This window comes from Lissotriton helveticus, chromosome 12 (assembly GCF_964261635.1).
Source record: "Lissotriton helveticus chromosome 12, aLisHel1.1, whole genome shotgun sequence".
Taxonomy (NCBI): Eukaryota; Metazoa; Chordata; class Amphibia; order Caudata; family Salamandridae; genus Lissotriton; species Lissotriton helveticus.
The window spans coordinates 592,211,254-592,233,991 of record NC_136073.1 but is presented as its reverse complement, the minus strand read 5'-3'; the positions used below and the strand labels follow the sequence as shown (position 1 = coordinate 592,233,991).

At 42.3% G+C, this 22,738-nt stretch overlaps 1 protein-coding gene across 4 annotated transcripts in view; it reads right to left on the bottom strand.

The window, feature by feature from the left end:
• METTL25B (methyltransferase like 25B) overlaps positions 1-22,738 on the bottom strand; it is a 471,174-nt gene that overhangs the window by 57,900 nt on the left and 390,536 nt on the right. For all 4 annotated transcript variants that reach the window (XM_078669825.1, XM_078669822.1, XM_078669824.1 and 1 more), the window contains one exon: positions 11,282-11,466. In XM_078669825.1, coding sequence (XP_078525951.1) covers positions 11,282-11,466 — 185 coding nt within the window. The remainder of the gene's footprint in view (positions 1-11,281; positions 11,467-22,738) is intronic.

Here is a 22,738-nt window from a genome sequence, read left to right as displayed (position 1 = left end):
TGAGGGACCCTCCTTTTCGTCCCATAGTATCGGGATGTAATTCGATCCATGAACCATTAGGGCACTAGCTAGACACATTCCTGCAAGCATTTGTTCAGTCAGGTTCCACCTATGTGCAAGACACCACACATTTCTTACAGTTAATCAGGACCCTCATTCTACCAACTGAACAAGAGATTTGGCTAGGAACCATTGATGTGGTGTCGTTATACACCTCAATACCACACTATAGCGTGGGCATTACTGCAGCAGGATGACATAGCAGCTAGTAAGTTTTCCTCTTGGAAATCCTTACGTTCAGCCTATTTAACAGTTATTTCAGTTTTAAAGAACGGTTCTTTTTACAAACTAATGGAACCTCTATGGGTTTTTCTGGGGCCCCTAGCTACGCTAACATCTTCATGATGAAGTTTGAACAGGAACACATTCTCAATAAACTGTCATGGACCAACAAGTTACTTATGTATCGGCGATATATCAACGATATATTCATTATTTGGCAGTGATCCAGACAGGATTTAGAGAAGAAATTGACGGATCTCAATGACATAAACCCAAGAATACAGTTCACTTACACACTGGATAAGCACAAGATTTCATACTTGGATGTTGCTTTAGAAATTAAGGGCACAGGTATAGCAACTAAGGTTTATCGCAAGTTTACTGACCGCAATAACACTCTCTTGTACAGTAGTTTCCACCCAGAACCTCTAAAAAAAAACCTTCCCTTTTCACAGTTTCTGAGAATAAAACGCATCTCATCTGATGAAACAGCATTCAGAGAAGCACTAGCTGTATCTAAGAACAACTTCTTGAACCGGGGATACCCGATTGAAGTAGTAGAGGCTTCAGCGGGACGGACAGAGGACTTTTCGAGAGAACAGCTATTAGAGAAAAAAGAGAAACAACCCTTGAAACGTGAAGTTTATGCGTCCACATTCACCACTAGATCCCCGGCGATCAAGAGAATAATTTTAAGACAGTGGGACATTTTGCAAACAGAACCTGATTTTAAAGACCTTTTCGGGATCCTCCTATTTTCGCTTATAAGAGATCTAACAAGCTGTGTGAGATATTGAACAAAAAAACTTTTGAGATTAATTGATTCCTACAAGGGGATGCAAAAGTGTTACAATTGTTCACATTGCAACAATGTCATGACCGGATCCCAAAACTCGCATCCTTGGTCTGGTAAATCCATCCTTTTGAAATTCACAGCCAACTGCAATACACAGAACGTAATTTACATGATTCGTTGTCCCTGTTCACTCCACTACGTGGGGAAGACTGAAAGAGCATTAAGGACTAGAATTACTGAACACAAGAGCAGGATAAGAACACGGACATTGAGCTCCCTGCTAGCCACTCATTGGGTGGAAGCTAACCGCACAGTAGCTCAAATACGGTTCACTATTCTTGAAGTAGTGACACAGAGAAGCGATAGAGACATGTCAAGGTTCATAACACAGAGGGAGACGTTTTGGATTAAATACTTGAATACATTAATTCCAAACGGGCTCAATGACAAACTGGAACTATCTTGCTTCCTTTAACTGGCCTGACAGCACTGCACTTACATGTGACAATCACGTTTACAATGTTTTATCACATTACTTTTATTATTTTCTTGGCACGAGTCAGTTTACATAATTCCGAGCAGAGAGATGACTCCGGTTGGGTTTAGGACAGTTCCACATAATTTTAGACAAGGGATGAACTTCATCATGGGCCATAGGCATTAGGGTTTATTACGCTGTAAGAAATTAGTGTGACCGCATAGGTGACATCACAGGAATAATAGCTTAGTTCTAGGAAATGCATGTGGAAGTACTTGTGTAACAAGAGAGAATTATCTATAAGTATAATGGAACACATGTTACAATAATGTCACCTGTAGATTGTCACTTATTTAGTATGCAAATGTTAACACATCTCTTCATCTCATGTATTGTTTGTTGTTTATTAGTGATTAACCATCTGTTTAGTTTACATTGTTTATTGTTGTAACCCTGTTTTTATTACAAGACTAGAGTTGGTTAAAGCGCAAACTGAAGGAGTACTTTAACCACATTGGTGCTAAGGCAATTCCCGCTGGGTGCTGATTATTGAAAATCCCATTGTTCATGACAAGGTCAGCTCGTCATTAGGACAGCTCCAGTGCACTGCATGACGAGCTGACCTTGTCATGAGCATGGAAGGGGTTAAGCAAGGATGTGAACCTAGTCATTAGGTTATGTTTATTCTTAGCCGAAGACATTGAATCACAGGGCTCATGTATGATGATACATTTGTATGCGTCATGTTCACAAAATTCGATTTCATCCTCAAATCACTTGAAATTTCATTCAATGTTTTTACAATTGTGTTCACATATACTACAATCCAAAACTTGTTTGAATGATACGACTAGTGAGCAGTTATTACCTTCAGTACAATCATAGTCACACTTAGACAGACACTAGACAACAGCCAAGGATAACTGGATAATATTTGCCAACTTTTCACAACTAACAATGCTTTCTTATCCTAAGATGACCGCCGCACATGAACGCTAATAGGCAGAGTCCTACATCAATGTTTACTAACTCACACATCACACGCCATACTTATTTGCCGAGTACCGCGCGGATACCCGATGCGAGTCCATGGCAGGAGACCGGATTACCAGGATTGTCGTCTACGGGCACACGTGAGTCTGAAGTTAGTTTTTTCGTCTCCGTGTATGTTAGAGGGACATTTAGGCGGCAATTACACTAGTGGTCTTATGTTTTTCTTACATGCAGATGGTCCGGAGTGTTGTCACGCATTTTCATTCACTGAACTTAGTGGCGAGACGGTTTATGCATCGAGGTGAGATGGAGGTATCGGGTTGTCACTAGGCATGTTGATCACAAGGGGCATTAGAGTAATTACATTTTTACAGTATGGCTTATATTTTGTTTGCAGTGGAAACTTCATGCACTATACCTGCGGCAGCAGTTTTTATGGTTGATTAAGCCTTCTACATTTACTTGATTTTCATTAAAGGTGAGAAAAGCACTGAGTGTCATTCTGAGTGTTCACCAGCATACAGATCTCACATAGGCTGTGACAGTTTTTATTTTTGTGTTACAGAGCATTCATTTGGCATACCAACATGTAGGTTAAGCCTACACCGCACTAATCAGGTATCCTCATGATACAATTATAGTTCTATTTCTCACTGTCTTGGTAGAGTGTGCATGCTTAACTCACTCACACCAGAGCAATTTTTCGTTTTTGGTAGTGATGGAGCACTGGACAGTTAATTTCTTTACTATTTCATTACACCAGGGATTCTTTCTGCATTTTACATGAAAACTCTTTCACATTTTGATTTGATATACTCTTGTCACATGACCTCTCAATAAGCAGTGTTTTGCATGATTTCATTATGTAAATTCCACCCCCCCAGATATTTTAGAGGCCCTTGTATGTTACACATAGATGAGAGTTAATTTTTGTTATATGTTCTTGTAGATTTGCCCTGAAGAAGGGTGCAAGAAGCACCCGAGATGCATTGGAAGTTGTTACTTGCAAGTTTTTAACTTTCGCCACTTGAAATCCACGAAGTTCAAGGAATTGTGCTTTTGAATAAAAGAAGCATCAGACTACGTTGGATGATTTGAAAATGTTATTTGTTTGTACTTTGGTTCAACAAAGTTAGCAACAAATCGAATACTAGTTGAATGCTAGTTCCACATTAATTAAAGTGTCATAAATAGTAATTTCACTCCGGCAGGAGTGTAGCAAGGTAGTGCAGATTCTGTCTAGGGCAGGCTGTCCTAGTCTTTCATTCTTACTATTAGAAAGTAGGCATTTTCTTGCCACAACCATCTGTGCCTTCTGCCAGTGTACTGGGTCAAATGACTGTGAATGGCTCTGCTGTTGGAGTGTGTACATTCCTACCAGATAGTGATCCAAAGGGCTCTTGGGCAAGGAGAGGATGGACCATCCTGGCAGGATGACTGGCGAGGCACAGTCCCAGCCCCACTTACACTTCAAAGGGAATTGCCTCCTGCACACACAGGGATCTGACACCAGGCCTGCCCTGTCCTTTGTCACCCTCAGACAGTTTGGAGCCTGAAAGGGGAAGAGGAAGAACTTTCCAGAACCAGATGAGAAGTAGCCCCCCCACACAAAGTCAGGCACCAGGTACAAATATTGAACTTCCAGACCCACTCATCAGAACACTCCTAAGGAAATTACATAAGAATGACTGCCCTTCTGTCTGAGGAGGAAGATTGGAGCTGCTTGCCTTGATCCTAGGATAAACAGAGTGACTTCAAGGGTCAGTTCACTGATTTGTGAGAACTACAAAGGCACAACAAGCTTTAAAGGCCTTCCTGTAATTGCCCAGCTGACCGACTGCTACTGGACTTGCCTCAGCCTTACTGGCATCTGCTGGAATGGGTCCCTGAACCCCAAGAGGTGCTCCCTGGTCCTGGACCCTTGGTTGGCATCAGAGTGTATTCCTCCTAAAGGTGAACATGTTGATGTTTGGTTTCCTTGCAATAGTGAAAGCACCAAGACTCTGCTGGTCGTGACTGTAGCCAAGGCAAAGCTTCAGTGAAACCTGCTCTTTGTGCTGACAATGACTGTCTGTGGTGACTGTCAATGATCAACCTGCACTTTGCACCCATTTCGGCCTACCTATCTGCTTCATACAAACAAAGGTGAACTGATCTCATCGATGACGGTTAAACAGACCATAGCACTCCTTAAACAGACCATCCTGGACTCTTCTCTGTCAATGACCCAACAAGTCAACGCTGTGTTCTCCTCCTGCTTCAACACCCTCCGCATGCTTTGCAAGATCTACAGATGGATCCCCACCGAAACCAATAAGATGGTCACCCAGGCCCTTGTAAGCAGCAGGCTGGATTACGGCAACGCCCTCTACGCAGGAACCACGGTCAAACTCCAGAAGAGACTCCAACGCATACAAACCGCTTTCGTACGCCTCATCCTCGACATCCCCCGCCACAGCCACATCTCCGCTCACCTGAAGGACCTGCACAGGCTTCCCGTCAACAAGAGGATCACCTTCAACCTCCTCACCCGCGCTCACAAAGCACTCCACGACGCCGGACCAGCATACCTCAAAAAGCGACTCACCTTCTACACCCCAAACCGCCAGCTTCGCTCAGCCGAGCTCGCCCTCGCCACCGTTCCACGAATCCACCGAGCAAACACCGGCGGCAGATCCTTCTCCCACTGCGCCGCCAAGACATGGAACACTCTCCCCATCCACCTGCGACAGACCCACGACCTGCTAACCTTCAGTAGACTCCTCAAGACCTGGCTGTTTGACCTCAAGCTGCCCCACCGCCTTGAGACCCTCACTGGTGAGTAGCGTGCTTTACAAATGGCTGATTGATTGACCATAGCACTCCTTAAACAGGCCATAGCACTCCTTAAAAAGACCATAGCACCCCTGAAGGTCAGAGACAAAAGTTCTTCTGATTGGCTATGGCACCCGTAGAACCTACTGACTAGGTGAATTATCTTATACACCTTTCAAACTTCCAAACATATAGACACCCATTTGGTAACTTTCTCTAGCTTTATCCTTCTAAAGGCAAGAGGAGCTGAGTCCTGTGCCCTGATCCGTTTTCCTGAACGGTAATCTCCTTTTACATGTAATTCCACTCTAGAAGATTGCCTCTTTGAAAAGAAATAACTGAATCTAGTACCTTGTGTATACCACCGCCATCTTAAGGATGTGTGGTTCCCTAGGCAAGAAATATTTTGTATACATATTATTCAAATAAGAAATACAGAGCTTTTAATTGTAGCTTTGGTTGCTAGATATTCTTAATCACAAATAAATCTCCCTTCACAACTGGCATTCTCGCTCCAACAGTGAAAATCCCAGCACTGCTCCAAAAATGTCACCATCTTATCGGGTGAAATCTGATCATTTTCTCCTTTATTCTAAGCTGCTGCCATCTCCCTTTTCTCTTTTATGTGTTCACATTTTTTGGCTGCACAATGACTTTTGACTCCCAGGGAATCTCAAAAAAACTGGGGGCAAAACCTATAGCTGCACTGATGAAGATATATAAAGCGAAATGTATTGCAGCAGCGACCTATGGTAGCTCAATATGGGGCTATAGTGCCCTGGACTCCCTACAGGTGACAGAAAATAAATTTTTGAGGTCAGTCCTATCAGTCCCACAGTCCTTCCCTCATATGCCATTCATTCTGAATTGGGGGTAGGATTAATCTCTGACATGATAAGAATGGCTCCCGTAATATGCTGGATGAAGACCTGGTTGAACCAGGAAATCTCCCTGAACCATATTATCATGAAAGACTGTCTCCTACTGGAAAATTACAGTAAGATTCAGTGGTTGACTTATATTAAAAATAGCTTTTTTAAATTAGGAAGACCAGAGCTTTTCTCCTCCCCAGCGATTATAACATCCAGGGACATTACACAAGTTAAGGGTGCCATGGCACAGCTGATGTCTCTGGAAAGAGAGGAAATAGAGCTCAGAAAACCTACCGTAAGGGTTAATCTCATGGTCGCCAGTTTACCAGGTCCTGAAATGTATCTTAATATGGTGAACCGTCCATACCACAGGTTTCTTTTAACTCGCTTCCGTTTTAACCTGATCCATCTGAATCTCGGTCATTTTCCTAAATCGAGCACCCCAGAAAATGCAATGCCGTGTTCATGTGACAATTTTTCCATTCAGAACACATTGCATTTTGTGATGTTCTGTGGGCACTTCACGGAACCTAGAATGACATTTTTGGTCCCAATACTTAGGGAGGCGGGGTTCTTGCAGGTAAAGCCCGCTCTCCTCTACTTGCAATTACTAAAGACCCCCCGGATCACTTTTCATGTTGCTAGCTTCTTAGTGAGTGCCGTCAGATCTAAGAATAAGAGAATGATTAACGGTACATAAATGTTCAGGGACGTATCCTATAAGGATGTTTTCACTGTAAAACTGACTGCTAGGGCACCCGAATTGGGTGATGTTTTTATCTTATTTATTGTGATTTTTTATCTATGAAAGTGCTGAGAACACCTTTTTAATTGGCTTAATAGTTTTTATTTTATTATGTGTAAATAATGTATCTAATGTAAGTGTTGTTTTGTACCATTGTCTTTTTATGGTATTGATTTATCGAAATAAAGTATTCTGACTGACTGACTGACTCCCAAAGTTAAGAGAAATGGTAGACAGAGGGAAACAGAAAAAGGAAAGGGAGGAGCAGAAAGTGTTGTAATGAGTAAGGGGAAGTAGAGGGAGAAGGGAGATAGAGATATCAATGATGAAGGGTCAGACGTAAGTAAAACAGAGGGAGGTGAGTACCAAGAAAGATACAGAGATAGAAAAAGAAGATTAGGCAAGGTTTTATGGTGAGGTACAGAGGTGGGGAGTAGGAAATAAAGGAGAGGGGTGGGATATAGAGGTAGATGGGTAGAGAGGTAGTAAGAGACCTGTATAGAAATACAAGGTAGAAAGAGAGGTGGGGTGAAAAAGGGCCAAAGGTCAAGATGATAAGAGGCATAGAAAGGCATGCCAGGTAAAGAGAATAGTGACGAAGAGAGAAAATGTAGAAAGAGAGGGTTGAGGGGTAGAAAGAGAGATGAAGTGTAAAGAGAAAGGCAAGAAATATGATGAAGTAGAGAGACAGTGGAAAGGTAGCAAAAGACAGGTAAGGTTGACAAAGATGTACAAAGAGAGAGAGAGGGACTTAGGGAGCCGTGAGGTATAGACAGAGAAATTATGTATACAGATGTATATGAAAAGATAGAGATAAAGGTGAGGTACAAAGGTTGCATCGAAATAGAGTAAGAAGTGTAGGTGGAGAAAAGATAATGATAGAAAATAGTTGGTAGGGATAGGTAAATGTAGGTAGCAAGAAAGGAGTAAGGTACTAAGAGGTGCGGTAGAGGAAAAGAAGTAGAAAGAGAGTGAGACTGGAGGTGGAGAAGTGAGGTGGCAAAAGAATGGTGAGGAAAATTGAGAGATTAGGTAGGGAGAGAGAGAAAGGTTGTGTAGGTTGTGTAGAAAAATATAAGTGGAAAAGAAATGAGGTAGGAAAGGTAAGGTACAGAATGGTTAGGTGGATAGCTGGAGGGCTGAGAGGCATAGAGTAGAGATATAGAAAGATAAAAAGCGAGAGATAAAGTTCACAGAGGTATATAGGGAGATGGAGAGAGAGACATAGAGGAGCCAGATAAAGAGAAGGATAAGAGAGAGAAAAGTGAAGAAGATGTGAGAGAGAGAGAGGAGGAGATAAGGTGGAAACAGAGCACAGAGGTGGTGAGAGACGAAAGTGAAGTAAAGACTGTGTTAATGCAGAGAGATGAGGGAGGGTGGTACAGAGGTCACAGTAGGGACGCAAGGTGTTAGTGAGAGGTGAGATTGTGAGAAGAGGTATGGATAGGTAGAAGTGTACTGAGAAAGTGATGAAGAAGACAGAGTTTAGTTGGAGGTGGAGAGTGTAGGTTCATAGAGATGGATGGAGAGAGAGAATTAAAGAGAGCAGTGAAGAGGAACAGGTGAAGTGAAACAAGGAGAGAAAAAGGACTTTTTAATTGCCACCAATTCCTTAGGGGGTGAGTGCGAGGGTTAAGGACAGACAGTTCGGGCATGCTGAGCTATCAAATTAAACAAGCAATAGGTCTGGCCTATGCAAGAGCTAATGCCTTTGCTAATGTGTTTTAGCCATGGTGTACACCATCGTGGCTTCTTTTTAGCATGGCTAAAAGGAAGTGTCGTAGAGAAGGGTGGCTGGGAGAATCATACAGTTTAATGGCGAGGAGTGGAATAGAGTATTGTAGAGTGGAGTGGCACAGAGTGTCATGTATTGGAATGGCACAGAGTGAAGTCGCATACACTGGCATACAGTTGAGTAGAGTGGAGTTGTGTAGAGTGCTTTGGCATAGGGTGTTGCAGAGGCAGTGTTGTAGAATGCAATGATGTACATCAGAGTGCTGCATAGCAGAGTGGAGTGGTGCAGAGTAGAGTGGCATTGAGTGGAGTGGTGCAGAGTAGAGTAGAGTGGCACAGAGTGCAGTGGTGTAGAGTGGTGCAGAGGAGAATATAGAGTAATATAATGTAGTGGCATGGCCTGCCGCAGAGTGCAGTGGCATGAAGTGGAGTGATGCAGAGTAGAGTGGCGTAGAGTGCAGTGGCAAAGAGAGCATTGGCATAGAATGCAGTGTTTTAGAACAGAGTGTTGTCGGGTAGAGTGGCGTAGAGTACAGTGGTGCAGAGTAGAGTGCAGTGGTTTAGAGTTCATTGGCGTAGAGTGTTGCACAGTATAGTGACATAGAGTGCAGTGGCGCAGAGAGCAGTGGTGTGGAGTGGTGCAGAGTAGAGGGGAGTATGTAAGATATGGTAGCACACTGCCATTCCACACAACTTATTCTCAATTGAAATGACCATTACATTTGCACAGACATACAGTTTTCCTAATAAAACTATATAGCAAACAAACAATAATGTGTAGAACTGGCATCACCTAGTGTACTGAGTTGTTTTTCACATATTAAAGTATTTGTTTCCAACACACTTCAGAAACACAAAATGTGCTTCATTTGTGCATGCCAAATTCTGAAATACTTGCACAGTTCATCTAAATGTTGTGTTCTAGAAATATTATTTGTCTACCCCCAGTATGATGGTCTCATAAATCCTCTCAGTTTTAAGTCAGAGAAAGAAAAGTAAACACCAAGCTCCCTCAGAAGTCAGAGGCTATCTTTTGACCTCTGTCTTTGAAGGAACAGCAAATGTGACAAGAACAAGATTTACAGGCCTGTTTACAGAAAGAAGCATTCGTGGAAGAATACAAGGGGAGTTGGTGTGAAAAGGCTTTACTCCTTGGGAGGGATGAACTCATCCTGGACATCCTCAAACAAAGCCAGAAAATATAAGTTACAAACCACAAAGCCAATGGTAAGCAATGGGTGGAATGCATTTCCAGGGAAGCTTTCTGAATGTTCCCAAGATGTCTTTAGCAAGTGATTGCACACCATTATCAGTTGCAGAGGAGCACCTGGAAGGTGGGGGCCTCGGATAACTGGCCACTTTGCCCAGGCCTTAATACTGCTGTGGCACATACACACAAAAAAGTGCATTTTCTGGCTACTTTTCCAGTAATTTGGCACCAATTCTTTGTTGTGCTCTAAAGTGTTATACCTTGTAGAATTTCCGGCCCTGTGGTAGAGCTCATTCCTTTGGTTCAGCAACCGGGAAAACGGCTAGGAAGGGAAATCATGGTGGAAGGTTGGAGTGGTGTGGGCGATTCTGGGAGTTGGAGTCAGGATTTGTAGCCATAAAAGGAGTTTGTTGAGTAGTAATATAAGCTTTTGAGGAAGCATAGTTACAGGACTGTATTTCACAGTTGAATCTATAAACATAATAAAATGACTGCAACAGACGTATCAACACAGCATTCTGGTATAGTGTTGAATTTGTTATTATACCCCTTGCACACTGAGTAAATTTAATGGATATTAACTAGGTGTTCACATGCACATCAGATGGATAAACCCCGTTACTGAAAGAATTTGGGATTTATGTTCAGAGAGACATCAATGATAGTAGAATTTAGGTATGACAGCTCTCTAAGGTCTAGGAAATACAGAGGGCAACTTATGACGTAGCTATTCCCTGGTGACTGAATAGTTTAGATTAAATCGTGGATTCAATGTAAAATATATTTGTTTCAATCAACTATAATTAGATATGAAAATGCTGTCATGAATTTTCACATACGTCCTCTATATGCAAGTTGGTTTGTTAAAAGTACATTTAGAGAAAATAGATTGGGTCAGTTATTGGAAACATTAATTTGGAAGTAGAATAGTAGTTCAAAGGTAGCGTTCAAATTCAAATTTAGCTCACTACTATCAAGATAATCGTTCAACCCAATCCACATATATGTAAAACAATTCAATATATATAACCATGGTTATCATTATGCCACGTTGGATTTCTGAAAAAACAACAACAGTAAATATGTGGCACAACAACGCCTCAAGATTGGCACCGATAAATATCATATGTGTCTATATAATATTAAGGAAGTTTCCAATAAAATATGGGGAGGGTTAGAACAATTTTATGAGTACCTGAATTACTCAGATAAAGCATTGTCCGAATCCTGCTCACTTGTTCGAATCCTACTCACCCTTTCCTTTTGTGAATAAATAACAAGATACACATACATGAATATAAAGCAATAATATTTGTCATCCAAAACTTACAAACATACAGGCTTTCAGTGTACTCACCTTGCTCATGGAGAAATATCATCCTGTCTAATAATATCAGTGTCTCTATCAAGGGAGCCAACAGCAGAGCCAGGCTGAAGTAGGCCACTACATTTTGGCGCTGATTTAACATGGATTTTATTGAGTCTCCATCCAAAGGAATGTCAGTTCTTAGTCCAAGCCGTTCCAGACCAAGAGAGGCATACCTGAAAAAAAATACTGCATCATTCATACATTCTGCTTTCACATAAAAACAAATTTCACATTATCCTGGTTTTCATTTTTTTAAAATTATTCTTTATTGATATTTGGATATTACACAGACAAAGCACATTGTAAGGAGTCTAACAGAATTTCAATGTCCCATTATCCCCATCAGCTCACACACGATAACAAACTGTCGCTCATATGGGAATTATGAATGGGATCCAAAGGCAAAGAGATGCGGTGTAACAATGCTGCATTCGCACCAGAAAAAAGACTAGAGTGGACAGTATTTATTATCCTGTAACATCCTAGAACACAACCGCCTCCAAGAAATGTCAGTACAATAGAAATGAAAGGAGCACAATTTACAGTCTGAGTCCCTCCTAGATCAATACAGGATATCCTGGTTCTCATGTTAAAAAAGCAATTATTAAATAAAAAGTTTATATATGGGAAACAGTAACCCAAAAATACATACTCACTTTTACTCCTGTTCATTACGTTGCTTTAAACTGCCACAATCTTTGTAGTCTATAGTATACTATAAAATATCCAATTTGTGATCCAATTGCACTATAACCACCGTTAACTGAATTGTTTTTTGTACCCTGCACCTCAATAGTCTGTTTATACAATTTGATGTGTGTGTATTCAGTGGTAATCATATTTCAGATTCCACAGACTCTGAACGTTTATAAACTGTACTGCACAATGAAACACTCCACTTTGGCCTACTTGCTTCAATTCTCCTTTCTACTCCCCAAGGTCACTGGGCTCGATGAACAGTATCGCTAACCACTACCCTTTATTATTAACCTCCAAAATCTCATACATCCACCCCTCCGATTTTGCATTATGGCTTATCATGAAACCTCGCAAACACAACAAGATGATGGACAGCGTGCTGAAACATTTCAAACACTCACCCCCAGTTAAGAGATCTGGGTTAAATTAATTGTTCTTTTGCTCACCATGCCACCCCAGTTTGGACCCAGCCATATGCAATTCAGTCTTGACCCTGCTCCCCATGTGAACAGTCCAGCCCACACGGTTAGAATAGGTCCTTCCTGGACCGGACACAAGCATCCTGGGCCCTTTTTTGGCGAATAACCCCTCATCAGCCAGGCTAGTTTAAATCCAGTGGCACAGCGAGCAAGGGACCCACGTCTGGGCATACCCTTGGCCCCTTAGAGAGAAGATAGAAAAAAACACAAGATGATGGACGGAGTGCTGAAACTGTTCAAACACTCACCCCCAGTCAAGAGATCTGGGTTAAATCCATCATTTGTTTTCCTTACCATGCTACCTCAGTTTGAACCCAGTTATATGAAATTCAGTCTTGACACTGCTCCCCATGGTAACAGTCCAGTCCAAACTGTCAGGCCATGTCCTCCCTGGCCAGAAACAAGCATCCTGTGACTGGTTTCAGGGTATCACCCCTTATCAGTCAGGCTAGCTTGAGTCCAGTGGCATAGGGAGCAAGGGACACACATCTGGGTATAATCTTGGCAACTTGAGCGAACATAGCAAACGCAGCAAGATCAGGAACGGAGTGCTGAAACTTTTCAAACTCTCACCCCCAGTTAAGAGACCTAGGTTAAATCCATTATTTAACCCTCCTTCCACCCAGACCATTTACCTTCCCCGATTTAAACTTCAAACAAACACAAAAATAAACACACTATTTGCAGAGCCCTTTCCCATACATTTTTAGGAAGTGGAAAGCTTATTCTGTTTGCCACAAAACTACTTATATAAACCAACACTTTGACTCTCTTTCTCTCCATTACTCCTCACAGCTATCCAGAGAAATGAACAAATGTCCAAACTATATCCGAATGAGGGGGATTCTGATTGATTACTTTTCATGAAGTTTGCAGGTGAAAGTTTAATCTTTCCTTCAAGACCCTGTTCCCATTACTTTCCTATCATGTATATGATAGGCACGTTTAAATTAACTTGAAAGTTTACTTGGTTTCTCTCCCTCTCTCTTTCTGATTTTAGGGCTTGTGACAGCACAGCTTATTTTTTTAATTGTTTCTCTTAAATATAAAATCTCCTTGTGTTCCCAAAAATCAGAATTCTGGTTGCTCGTAAACAGTTACACTCTTGGTGAATCTGCAGATCGTTCAGAGTCTCCAGCATCAAGAACTCCATGCACAAATCCCAGAGAACGTTGGGTAAGTCCTTTTTTGCATGATAGGAAAACACACAAATAACGCTCACTTACATATGTGTTGGAAAAACAAGAGGAACTCTACCATGAACTTCGGGAAGTGATGTTTGTGTGCATGGGTGGTGAGGCAAAGGGAAGAAAACAAGTAGAAACTGAGTAAAGGGGCAGCCAGTGACGGATAAACCATTTTAGCTGCCAGGGGATGCGTCAGATCACTTACAGACTGTAGCAGGCCCCTGCTGCAACCATGTGACATACCCTCCAAACAAACAAGAAAACAGTATGCCCGATCCCTCAGAGTGAACAGGGATTCTTTGCTGCCACAAAACCAAACATCTGTTGACACCTTATAATCTGCAAACCCAACCTAATTCTGCCAGGCTCGCTAAAATTGGAGGCATTCACAACCAAACATTAATGTTGTTGGGATCCAACTACAATGGAATTAGAGAATCGTAGCAGCATTTCAAAATTACGCTGACAAATGTTATATGAATCACTAAAGAACATGGAAATGCACAGAGAGTTTCATGTCAATTGAAAAAGGTAAATATATTGAGGTCTTAGACAAGGATTTGAAGTTTACAGACAGGATATTACAGGATCCAAAAAAGGGACGATTTGACATGAAATTGAAAATTGTTGATTGGAGACAAATATATTTTTTTAGCTTGAACAAGGCACTTTCAAGTGTTCAACCAGGAATTAGTAGAATCTGATGAGAATGGGTTTAGGTCATAGTTTAAAACGTGTGGATAAGGCCAGCAGGCATCAGTTACCTACTAAGGGTACTGATGTTCCCAACAGTGGATCTGCTCTAACCTGCTATGGATTTGTGTTACACACCATTCAGTCAATTCAAAAAGAGCAAGTTTGTTAGAAAACATGTTATAACATTTTATTTAGTTTTTACTTGTGTTTTGATTTATTTTTCATCATTAAATGATACTGAAAGATAGTGGTTCTCCTGGATTTCGCTTAATAATCAGTAAATAATAGAAACAACACCTTTATCCGTAGTGCCACTTTCCACCTGAGTAATTCCCTGCTTTCAGTTCTTCACTCAGCCAAAAACACACAAATCGGTTTTAAATAAAAAGGGTAAAAAGATAATTCTGGGCTGTACTTGGCCCCATCCCAAGACTGGTCTATTTCTAATCTCATTATACAGAATCAGGCTGACGTGAAGCTCCTTATTCATGAACTTATTGCCATGGTAATATGGCTCCAGCACGGCCCTTTAAACATTTCAAGGACTTCCGCAAGCTTTCAAAAAAAGAAACAATCTTTCTATTTTTGTGTCTTTGCTGCATTAGGGTAGCAACTCTTCAGCAAGAGCCCCTGCTTATTGTGCTCTGTACCGCCTAGCTCTATGATTTATCTGGTCTCACTGACTGATGTACAAACAGATGTAGTGGGACTAGACTGCTGCATGCAGTGACAAGAATATAGTCTACAAAGAAATGGCACTGTCCTTGAATTGACATTTTACCTAGAACTAAAAAGGGGTTTTTATGACTGAGCAAGCTTCATTATTCATACTCTTAGGCAGTTATTATAACTGGACAGCTGCCAACAGCAACCTTGTGAACGTGGCACCAGCCCACGCTAAGATTTCCATCTATAGGCGGCTCATTTGACATAAACGTCTGTTCTGTTTTCTCTTCAGTTTCTTAACAGCCGCTCTGGGGTTTTTGAATAATCCGCCTTAACTTCCCGCATTCAGTCCGTAAATCAACTTTATTCGGTTGATATATGAACCATAAAGGCAGAATAAAATACAAAAAATACAAATAATAAATCAGTATCATACTTACTATTACCGACATCATATCAATAAATATATTTAACAAAGGAGGGACAGGGAGCCGAGTTTAGAGGTCCTGCACACAGGCTCCTGAGGAAGCACAAGTCTAAAGGGGGTGTGCAGTTCCTGTCTGGACGTGGGGAAAAGACAGGTCTTCCTTCGTGATGCCCTTACACACCCCGAGAGGTGTCATGCTTCATCATCAGGCGTTTGCCCCTCGTCAAGCCGGCGCTGCAATGGCTGACGGGCTCCCGGAATCGGGGCTCTTTGTCGGGGATGTTTTGAAGAAGCTGTTCGGTGTGTGCGGGTGTGAGGGCTGGGTAGTGCATGGGGAGGTGAAATAAATAAAATAGGTCTGGAGCAGTCCCACTAAGATCAAATTGGTATTAGGTAGCTCTAGCCTGGTTAAACACTGTATGTGTGCCCCTCTGTAGAAATAATGTTCCTAAAGGGCTATTAAAGTATGGATGGTCAACATGTTTCGTGCCCAGTCTGCCCCTAGCGGGTCAAATGGCACTTGATCAGGACCGAGAAAGCTAAGTGTACAAAGCGCACAACGGTCTGGTTTAGAGATTTTGTGACATGAATTACCAGATACAATAGGAATGCCCTAGTAGACTTGTACTGGGGAGTACTGTAGACCTGTGGGAGTGGAGGGAGAAGAAAGCAACCAAGGAAAATAATGAAAATGATGAGAGTCAAAGCATAGGCCAACAGTGTGGCATATGACTATGTAAAAACGGTAAAATGTACTGGCAACCAACCTGACAAATACATAATTACACGTTAGTTAGCTATGATTCAAGAGTCGCTTGTGCAAGTGACCAATAAGGTAAAACAAGCGCAATGTTATATGAGCATTCAATCAAATCAATCAAATCAAATAAGCTTTATTCGATTATCACAAGGATATCATAAAAGCATACATTACATTAATCAATTATATAAATAAAATCCAGACATAACTTCACAACACACATATGAATTAACATTTTCCGTAAAGAGCAGGGTTAAAAAAGTTCTAAAAAACAGTCACTAAATATACAAATTCATGTGTCACATCCCATTGAGTTCCTAAATTTTTGCAGCAATTTCAAAAACTTTTCCATAATAAATATCACATCCCTATTTTCCAGTTGCTGTAACCGTTCAAATGCGTCTTTGCAAGACCTCAGACCCCAAGTCTTCAGTAGAGGTTTCAACAAAAGTTTTCTAGGTACTAGATAATATTTACAGAAAAGAATAGAATGGATATTGGATTGTGGAGCAATGTCATCACATGGGCAAGGGGGCAGATTTCGGGACCAGTCGTTACAGGAAGGAAAAATAATTAACCGATAAAAGGAGCCCAGTCTGAATCTAGAGAGGAGCATTCTTGAAAAGCAAGAGGTAACAGTAGCGAGATATAATTGTAGTCCCTGGATCATTGTAATTCTTTGAAAAGCCAAAACAGTTTTATAGTCCTTTTGAATAATCCATCTTTTGGCTTCAAGGTGATCCATTAAAAGTTTTCTCAAAGCTCTCCTGGAAATTTGCTCCATACTTAATGGGTCGGTAAAAAACTCTGGGCGACCAATTTCAAAACAGAACATTTTAACAAAAGACAACCATTTTATATGTTTAGCCCCCTCCAATTTTTGACAATCCGCAATTACTTCTCGATTAAAAGCCGTCTCTTTAGTAGTCCAAATCTTATGCCATAAAAGGATGGGCTCAGATTTTATTGTGTCAGAAAAGAAAGGTAGCCCCAACTCAATGTGAATCAAATAAGTGGAAGTGGACTTCGGCATCCCTAAGAGGTACCTTAGGAACTGATTTTCATCCTTCTGGATGGGTATTATGTTGTCGATCCCCCAGAGACCAGCCCCGTAAATTGCAGTTGACACACACTTTGCTTTATAGATGGTAATAAGCTGCTTGACTGGTCTCCCCCCTATTTTGCTAGCAAAGTCACGGAGTGCACCAATCGCCCTAATAAAAGCAAGCTTCCTGGCTTTTACAGCAGACTGCCAGGTCACCTTTCTATGAAAGGAGATACCCAAATATGGAAATTGTTCCACAGTGTCTATTTTTTTGCCTTCAATGAATATCGGGCATGGGATTTTCTTAATTCCCTTGTTGCAGGCCAAGGAAAAGGTCTTACCAATATTTACTTTCAAACCCTTTTCTTGCATGAAGAGAGTGAATTTAGTGACAGCCCTTTGCAGCCCCAACCTTGTTTGAGACAGTATGGCCGCATCATCTGCGTACAACAAGATTGGGACCGCATGTCCCTCCACCTTAGGATAGTCACATTCAAAGCCCCGCATGTAATCACCAACAGCATTTATGTATAGTGAAAAAAGCAGGGGGGCTAAGATGCACCCCTGCCTCACCCCTCTAGCAATGGTGAATCTTGGGGAGCATTCCCCTTTCTGACCGAACCGCACCCTAGCCCCCGCATCTCTGTACAAAGCAATAATAAAATTAAGAATAGATGAATTTAGTCCCATATGTTCAAGAACAGCCCATAGCTGGTTGTGGTCGACACAGTCGAACGCTGAACTCAAATCTATAAATGTGACAAATAAATTGCCGTTTTTAGCCTCTACATATTTCGAAATTAAGAAATATAGATTCAAGCTCTGTTCGACTGGGCCCCTACCAGTTCGAAAGCCATATTGGAGTCTTGATAGAACATCTGCCTCCTCTGTCCAATTATGTATGCGTTTTAAAATAATAAGTCCCGCAACCTTCATTAAGGCGTCAAGCAAAGAGATAGGACGGTAACATGAGGGTAAATGCCTGTCTCCTTTTTTATATATAGGAACCACAATTGCCTCTGACCAGGTTGGAATTTGACCATATACATTAGCATAATTCATGACAAATGTTAATAGCGGGGCCCAGAAATCTATTTCGACTTTGAAGACATCCACTGGGATGGCATCAGGCCCGGGGGCCTTACCACTTGGGCTCTCCCTAATAGCGAGAATAACCTCATCACAGGAAAAAACAATATTAGGGGAACCCACTCTCTAGCACGTTGTGGTACTATATGAGCATTCATACTTGAACGAAATGAAGGAGATCTTGTGTCTCCAGGTTGCAGTGCGCTAAATTGGCGGTTAAAAGTACGTGGGCCATTGACAGGCAATGGATCCCTAACCATGAAATAGCACTAGGTGAAGGCCGTGCGTAGTCAGGCGAAACAACTAAAGTGACATTCAGATGCTATAAGCACTGGGTGAGGGCTGTGCGTAGCCAAGTAAAACCATTATGGCGACTTTCGGATGTGATAAAAAGGTCCGAAATAATTTGCAATAGTGGGTTAATGAAATGAGCTAATCAAGGTTAAATGCGAGAATTGCCACAAAATTGATGCCAAACAACTGAACACAGTGGCCGGTGGCGAAAGTGCTAGAACAATGTGCGCTGTATTAGCCAAGTGTGATAAGAATTGCCAGCATGGAGAAATCGTGGTTAGCTGATGTTAAGACAAGAGCCGAAAGGCATGGGCAGTAAGGAGCACAAAATGCGTAGTAGACACCGCGTTGCTTGATCACACATACAAACACACAGTACTCGCGAACTCACCCCTGGTTACATAGTCTAAGGCTGACGGGGATGACCAGAGCACGCCATTGCTCCGGTTGCTGAAAAGAACAAGCAGTGGATTCAAACACCGGTAACAGTGGCAGTAGCTTACCGGTCATGCAGGAAGTTCGAGCGCAGCGTATACTCACAGATGTAGGCTGTCAACTAACAATCGTCCTACCCTTGCTCCGGGCCCCTGGAGGACAGCTTCCGGATATCAGCTATTTATAGCAGCATCTAGAGTGCCTGGAAGCGCAGCGGCCATCTTGGAAGGGAGTTGTTTTAGAAACTTTATTGAGAGGACACGCGCAGGTGTGCACAACTCAGGGATACGATATTGGGTGAAATTGAGCACTAGTCAAGTGTGAATTAAATATGTTAAGCTCAGAATGTGGTGGGTAACACCATGCGTAGGTGTGTTGTTGCTAGCTAGTAGATATGTAATATCCATGGATGGAGAATACATGCTAGGGCGGGTCGCTGATTGAGGGGTGAGGAGAACCTCATTTGTAAGGGTAGGTGGTTTGTAGTGCAACTTGGGTTACGAACCATACGGTGAAATATCAAGGATTGTAAGAGGCAAAGCACTGGGGGCTTGCGCACAATAATTTCTCTATCGGACCTTAGGGTGCCGTGTCTTTAGTGGTGATAGTACAGCGTGCCGAGTATTAGGGCATTAGGGATTGTTTTAGTGGCTTGAGTAAAGGGACAGGCTACACATTGGCCAGAAGGACAGTGTTCAGTCACAGGAGGTAAATTCCAGTGTGTTGGGTGCCGTGGATGTTGATTTGTTTGGTCTAGTGTTGATCAATAGATCCTTGATGTTGGCTGGTCTTTCAAAAGCAAACTGCGGTTTGCTTAGTCTGAGGTCTCCTGTTTCCAGAATTCTCCAATGTTTGTTTATGACCCTTTTTAACATGTCTGACTCATGGGTTCGGTCTGTGTTTCATGGAGGCCTAACCTGTTGGCATAACGTGCTCATTTTTGTGCATTGGTTATAATGCGGGGAGGGTATTGTCTCCTGGCCAGGTGGGTGCTTAGCTCTGATGCTTGTTTTTTGTAATCCTCAATGTTGCTACAGTTCCTACAGATGCGTAGGAACTGCCCATAGGGTAGATTCTCCCTAAGGGCCTTGGGGTGGAAACTTTGATACAAGAAAGGGCAGTGGTTATCGGTGGGTTTCTTGTATGTGATGGTTTCCAGTCTGTCTGCTTTCTTGATGATCATGAGATCAAGAAAAGGGAGTTCTTGTTCAGAGCATTTGGCTGTAAATTTAAGGTAGGGATTGAGGTTATTACTCCATAAAAGGAAACTGGGAATCATGTCTTTGTGGCCCTTCCACAATATTAAAATATCATCGATATAACGTTTCCATAGGAGGATGTTATCCGAGAAAGGGTTGGAATCCATGAGCACATACCTTTTCTCAAAGTCTGACATGTAATGGCATGCCAGACTCGGGCGAAGGTACTGCCCATAGACGTACCCTGCATCTGATGGAACAATTGTTCTTCAAATTGAAAAAAGTTCTCAGTGAGTACGATGTGGGCAGATTCCATGACAAAGTTGATCGGAGTGGGTGAAGACCAGGGAATGTTGTGGGGTATTTCCTCCACTACCTCAAGTGTGTAAAGTTGTGGAATGTTGGTATAGAGGGCCTCCACGTCCAGTGTAAGCAGTACATATGGTAGAGAGCCATCTGAGTTGGTGGTTTCGATGAGTCTTAAGACATCCCTAGTGTCTTGAAGGAAGGTAGGTGTTCTGCGGACCAAAGGTTGGAAAAAATGATCGCAGAACTCTTCCATGTGTGTTCAATTCTGGCAAGTGTGCTATGATAAAGGCGACAGAATCCTACTCGGCTTGCAGCTGCCAAAATGTTGTGTCTAGAATGTGTTACACGGACACACCGATAAACAGTCTCGCACGTTATGATAACCTCGGCGGCTCAGCACTCGCTGTACAGACTGAGGGTACGATGTATGCCTAGAGATGTCGATAAACAAAACTTTTCCCATGTCTAGACCTTCGTGAAAGCTAAGTCTGCAAAAACAGCTAAGCAGTATCGTGTGCAAAAAGCAGCAAAAGGTAAAAAGGCGTTTAAACTCCTAACAAGCCATGCTAACTTAACATGCACACAAAAAGAGGCCCATAAACCACACTAGAATCTCATGATCATCAAGAAACTGGACAGACTGGAAACCATCACATACAAGAAACCCGCCTATAGCCACTGCCCTCTCTTGTACCAAAGTTTCCACCCCAAGGCCCTTAGGGAGAATCTACCCTAAGGCCAGTTCCTTCGCATCCGTAGGGACTGTAGCAACATTGAGGACTACAAAAAACAAGCATCAGAGCTAAGCACCCACCTGGCCAGGAGACAATACCCTCCCCGCATTATAACCAATGCACAAAAACGAGCACGTAATGCCAACAGGTTAGGCCTCCTTGAAACACAGACCAAACCAGATAATGATCTCATTACATGCGTCATGACCTACACCCCTGAGTCTAACATGATAAAAAGGGTCATAAACATTGGAGAATTCTGGAGACGGGAGACCTCAGACTAAACAAACCGCTGTTTGCTTTTAAAAGAACAGCCAACATTAAGGATCTATTGATCAACACTAGACCAAAAAAATCGACATCCATTGTACCCAACACACTCCTGTGACTGGACACTATCCTTGTGGCCAATGTGTAGTCTGTCCCTTTACTCAAGCCACTAAAAGAATCCCACTAACTAACAACTGGACATAGATCCAAAACAAGCACACGAATTCCAACACACGTAACTGTATCTACCTCATTATGTGCCCCTTTCACCGCCAATACATAGGGATGACCACTTGCGCTGTGAAGACGAGGACCACTGAACATAGGAGTAATTTCCGTTGTAAAAAAACGAACACAAAAATGTGTGCTCACTATGGAGAATAAAATCATACCCCCAACGATGTACAATGATCGGTTTTTGAAGCTTTTCCCACCATCACTAAGGAAGCCCATTCCTACCATCCACTCTCCTCCTCTCACCAAACCTGATAGTGCCCTAATACTCTGCACGCTGTACTATCACAACTAAAGACAGGGCACCCTAAGGTCCGACAGAGAAATTATTGTGCGCAAGCCCCCAGTGCTTCGCCTCTTACAATCTTTGACATTCCACCGTATGGTTTGTAACCCAAGTTGCACCACAAACCACCTACCCTTACAAATGAGGTTCTCCTCACCCCTCAATCAGCGACCCACACTAGTATGTATACGCCATCCATGGATATTACATATCTACTAGCTAGCAACAACACACCTACGCATGGTGTTACCCACCACACTCTGACCCTAACATATTTAATTCACACTTGACTAGTGCTCAATTTCACCCAATATTGTATCCCTGAGGTGTGCACACCTGTGTTTGTCCTCTCAATAAAGTTTCTAAAACAACCCCCTAAAAAAAAAACCTTCCAAGATGGCCGCAGCCCTTCCACGAACTCTAGATGCTGCCATAAATAGCTGATAACCGGAAGCTGTCCTCCAGGGGCCCGGAGCAAGGGTAGGACGATTGTTAGTTGACAGCCTATACCGGTGAGTATACGCTGCGCTCGAACTTCCTGCATGACCGGTGAGCTACTGCCACTGTTACCGGTGTTTGAATCCACTGTTTGTTCTTTTCAGCAACTGGAGCAACGACGTGCTCTGGTCATCCCTG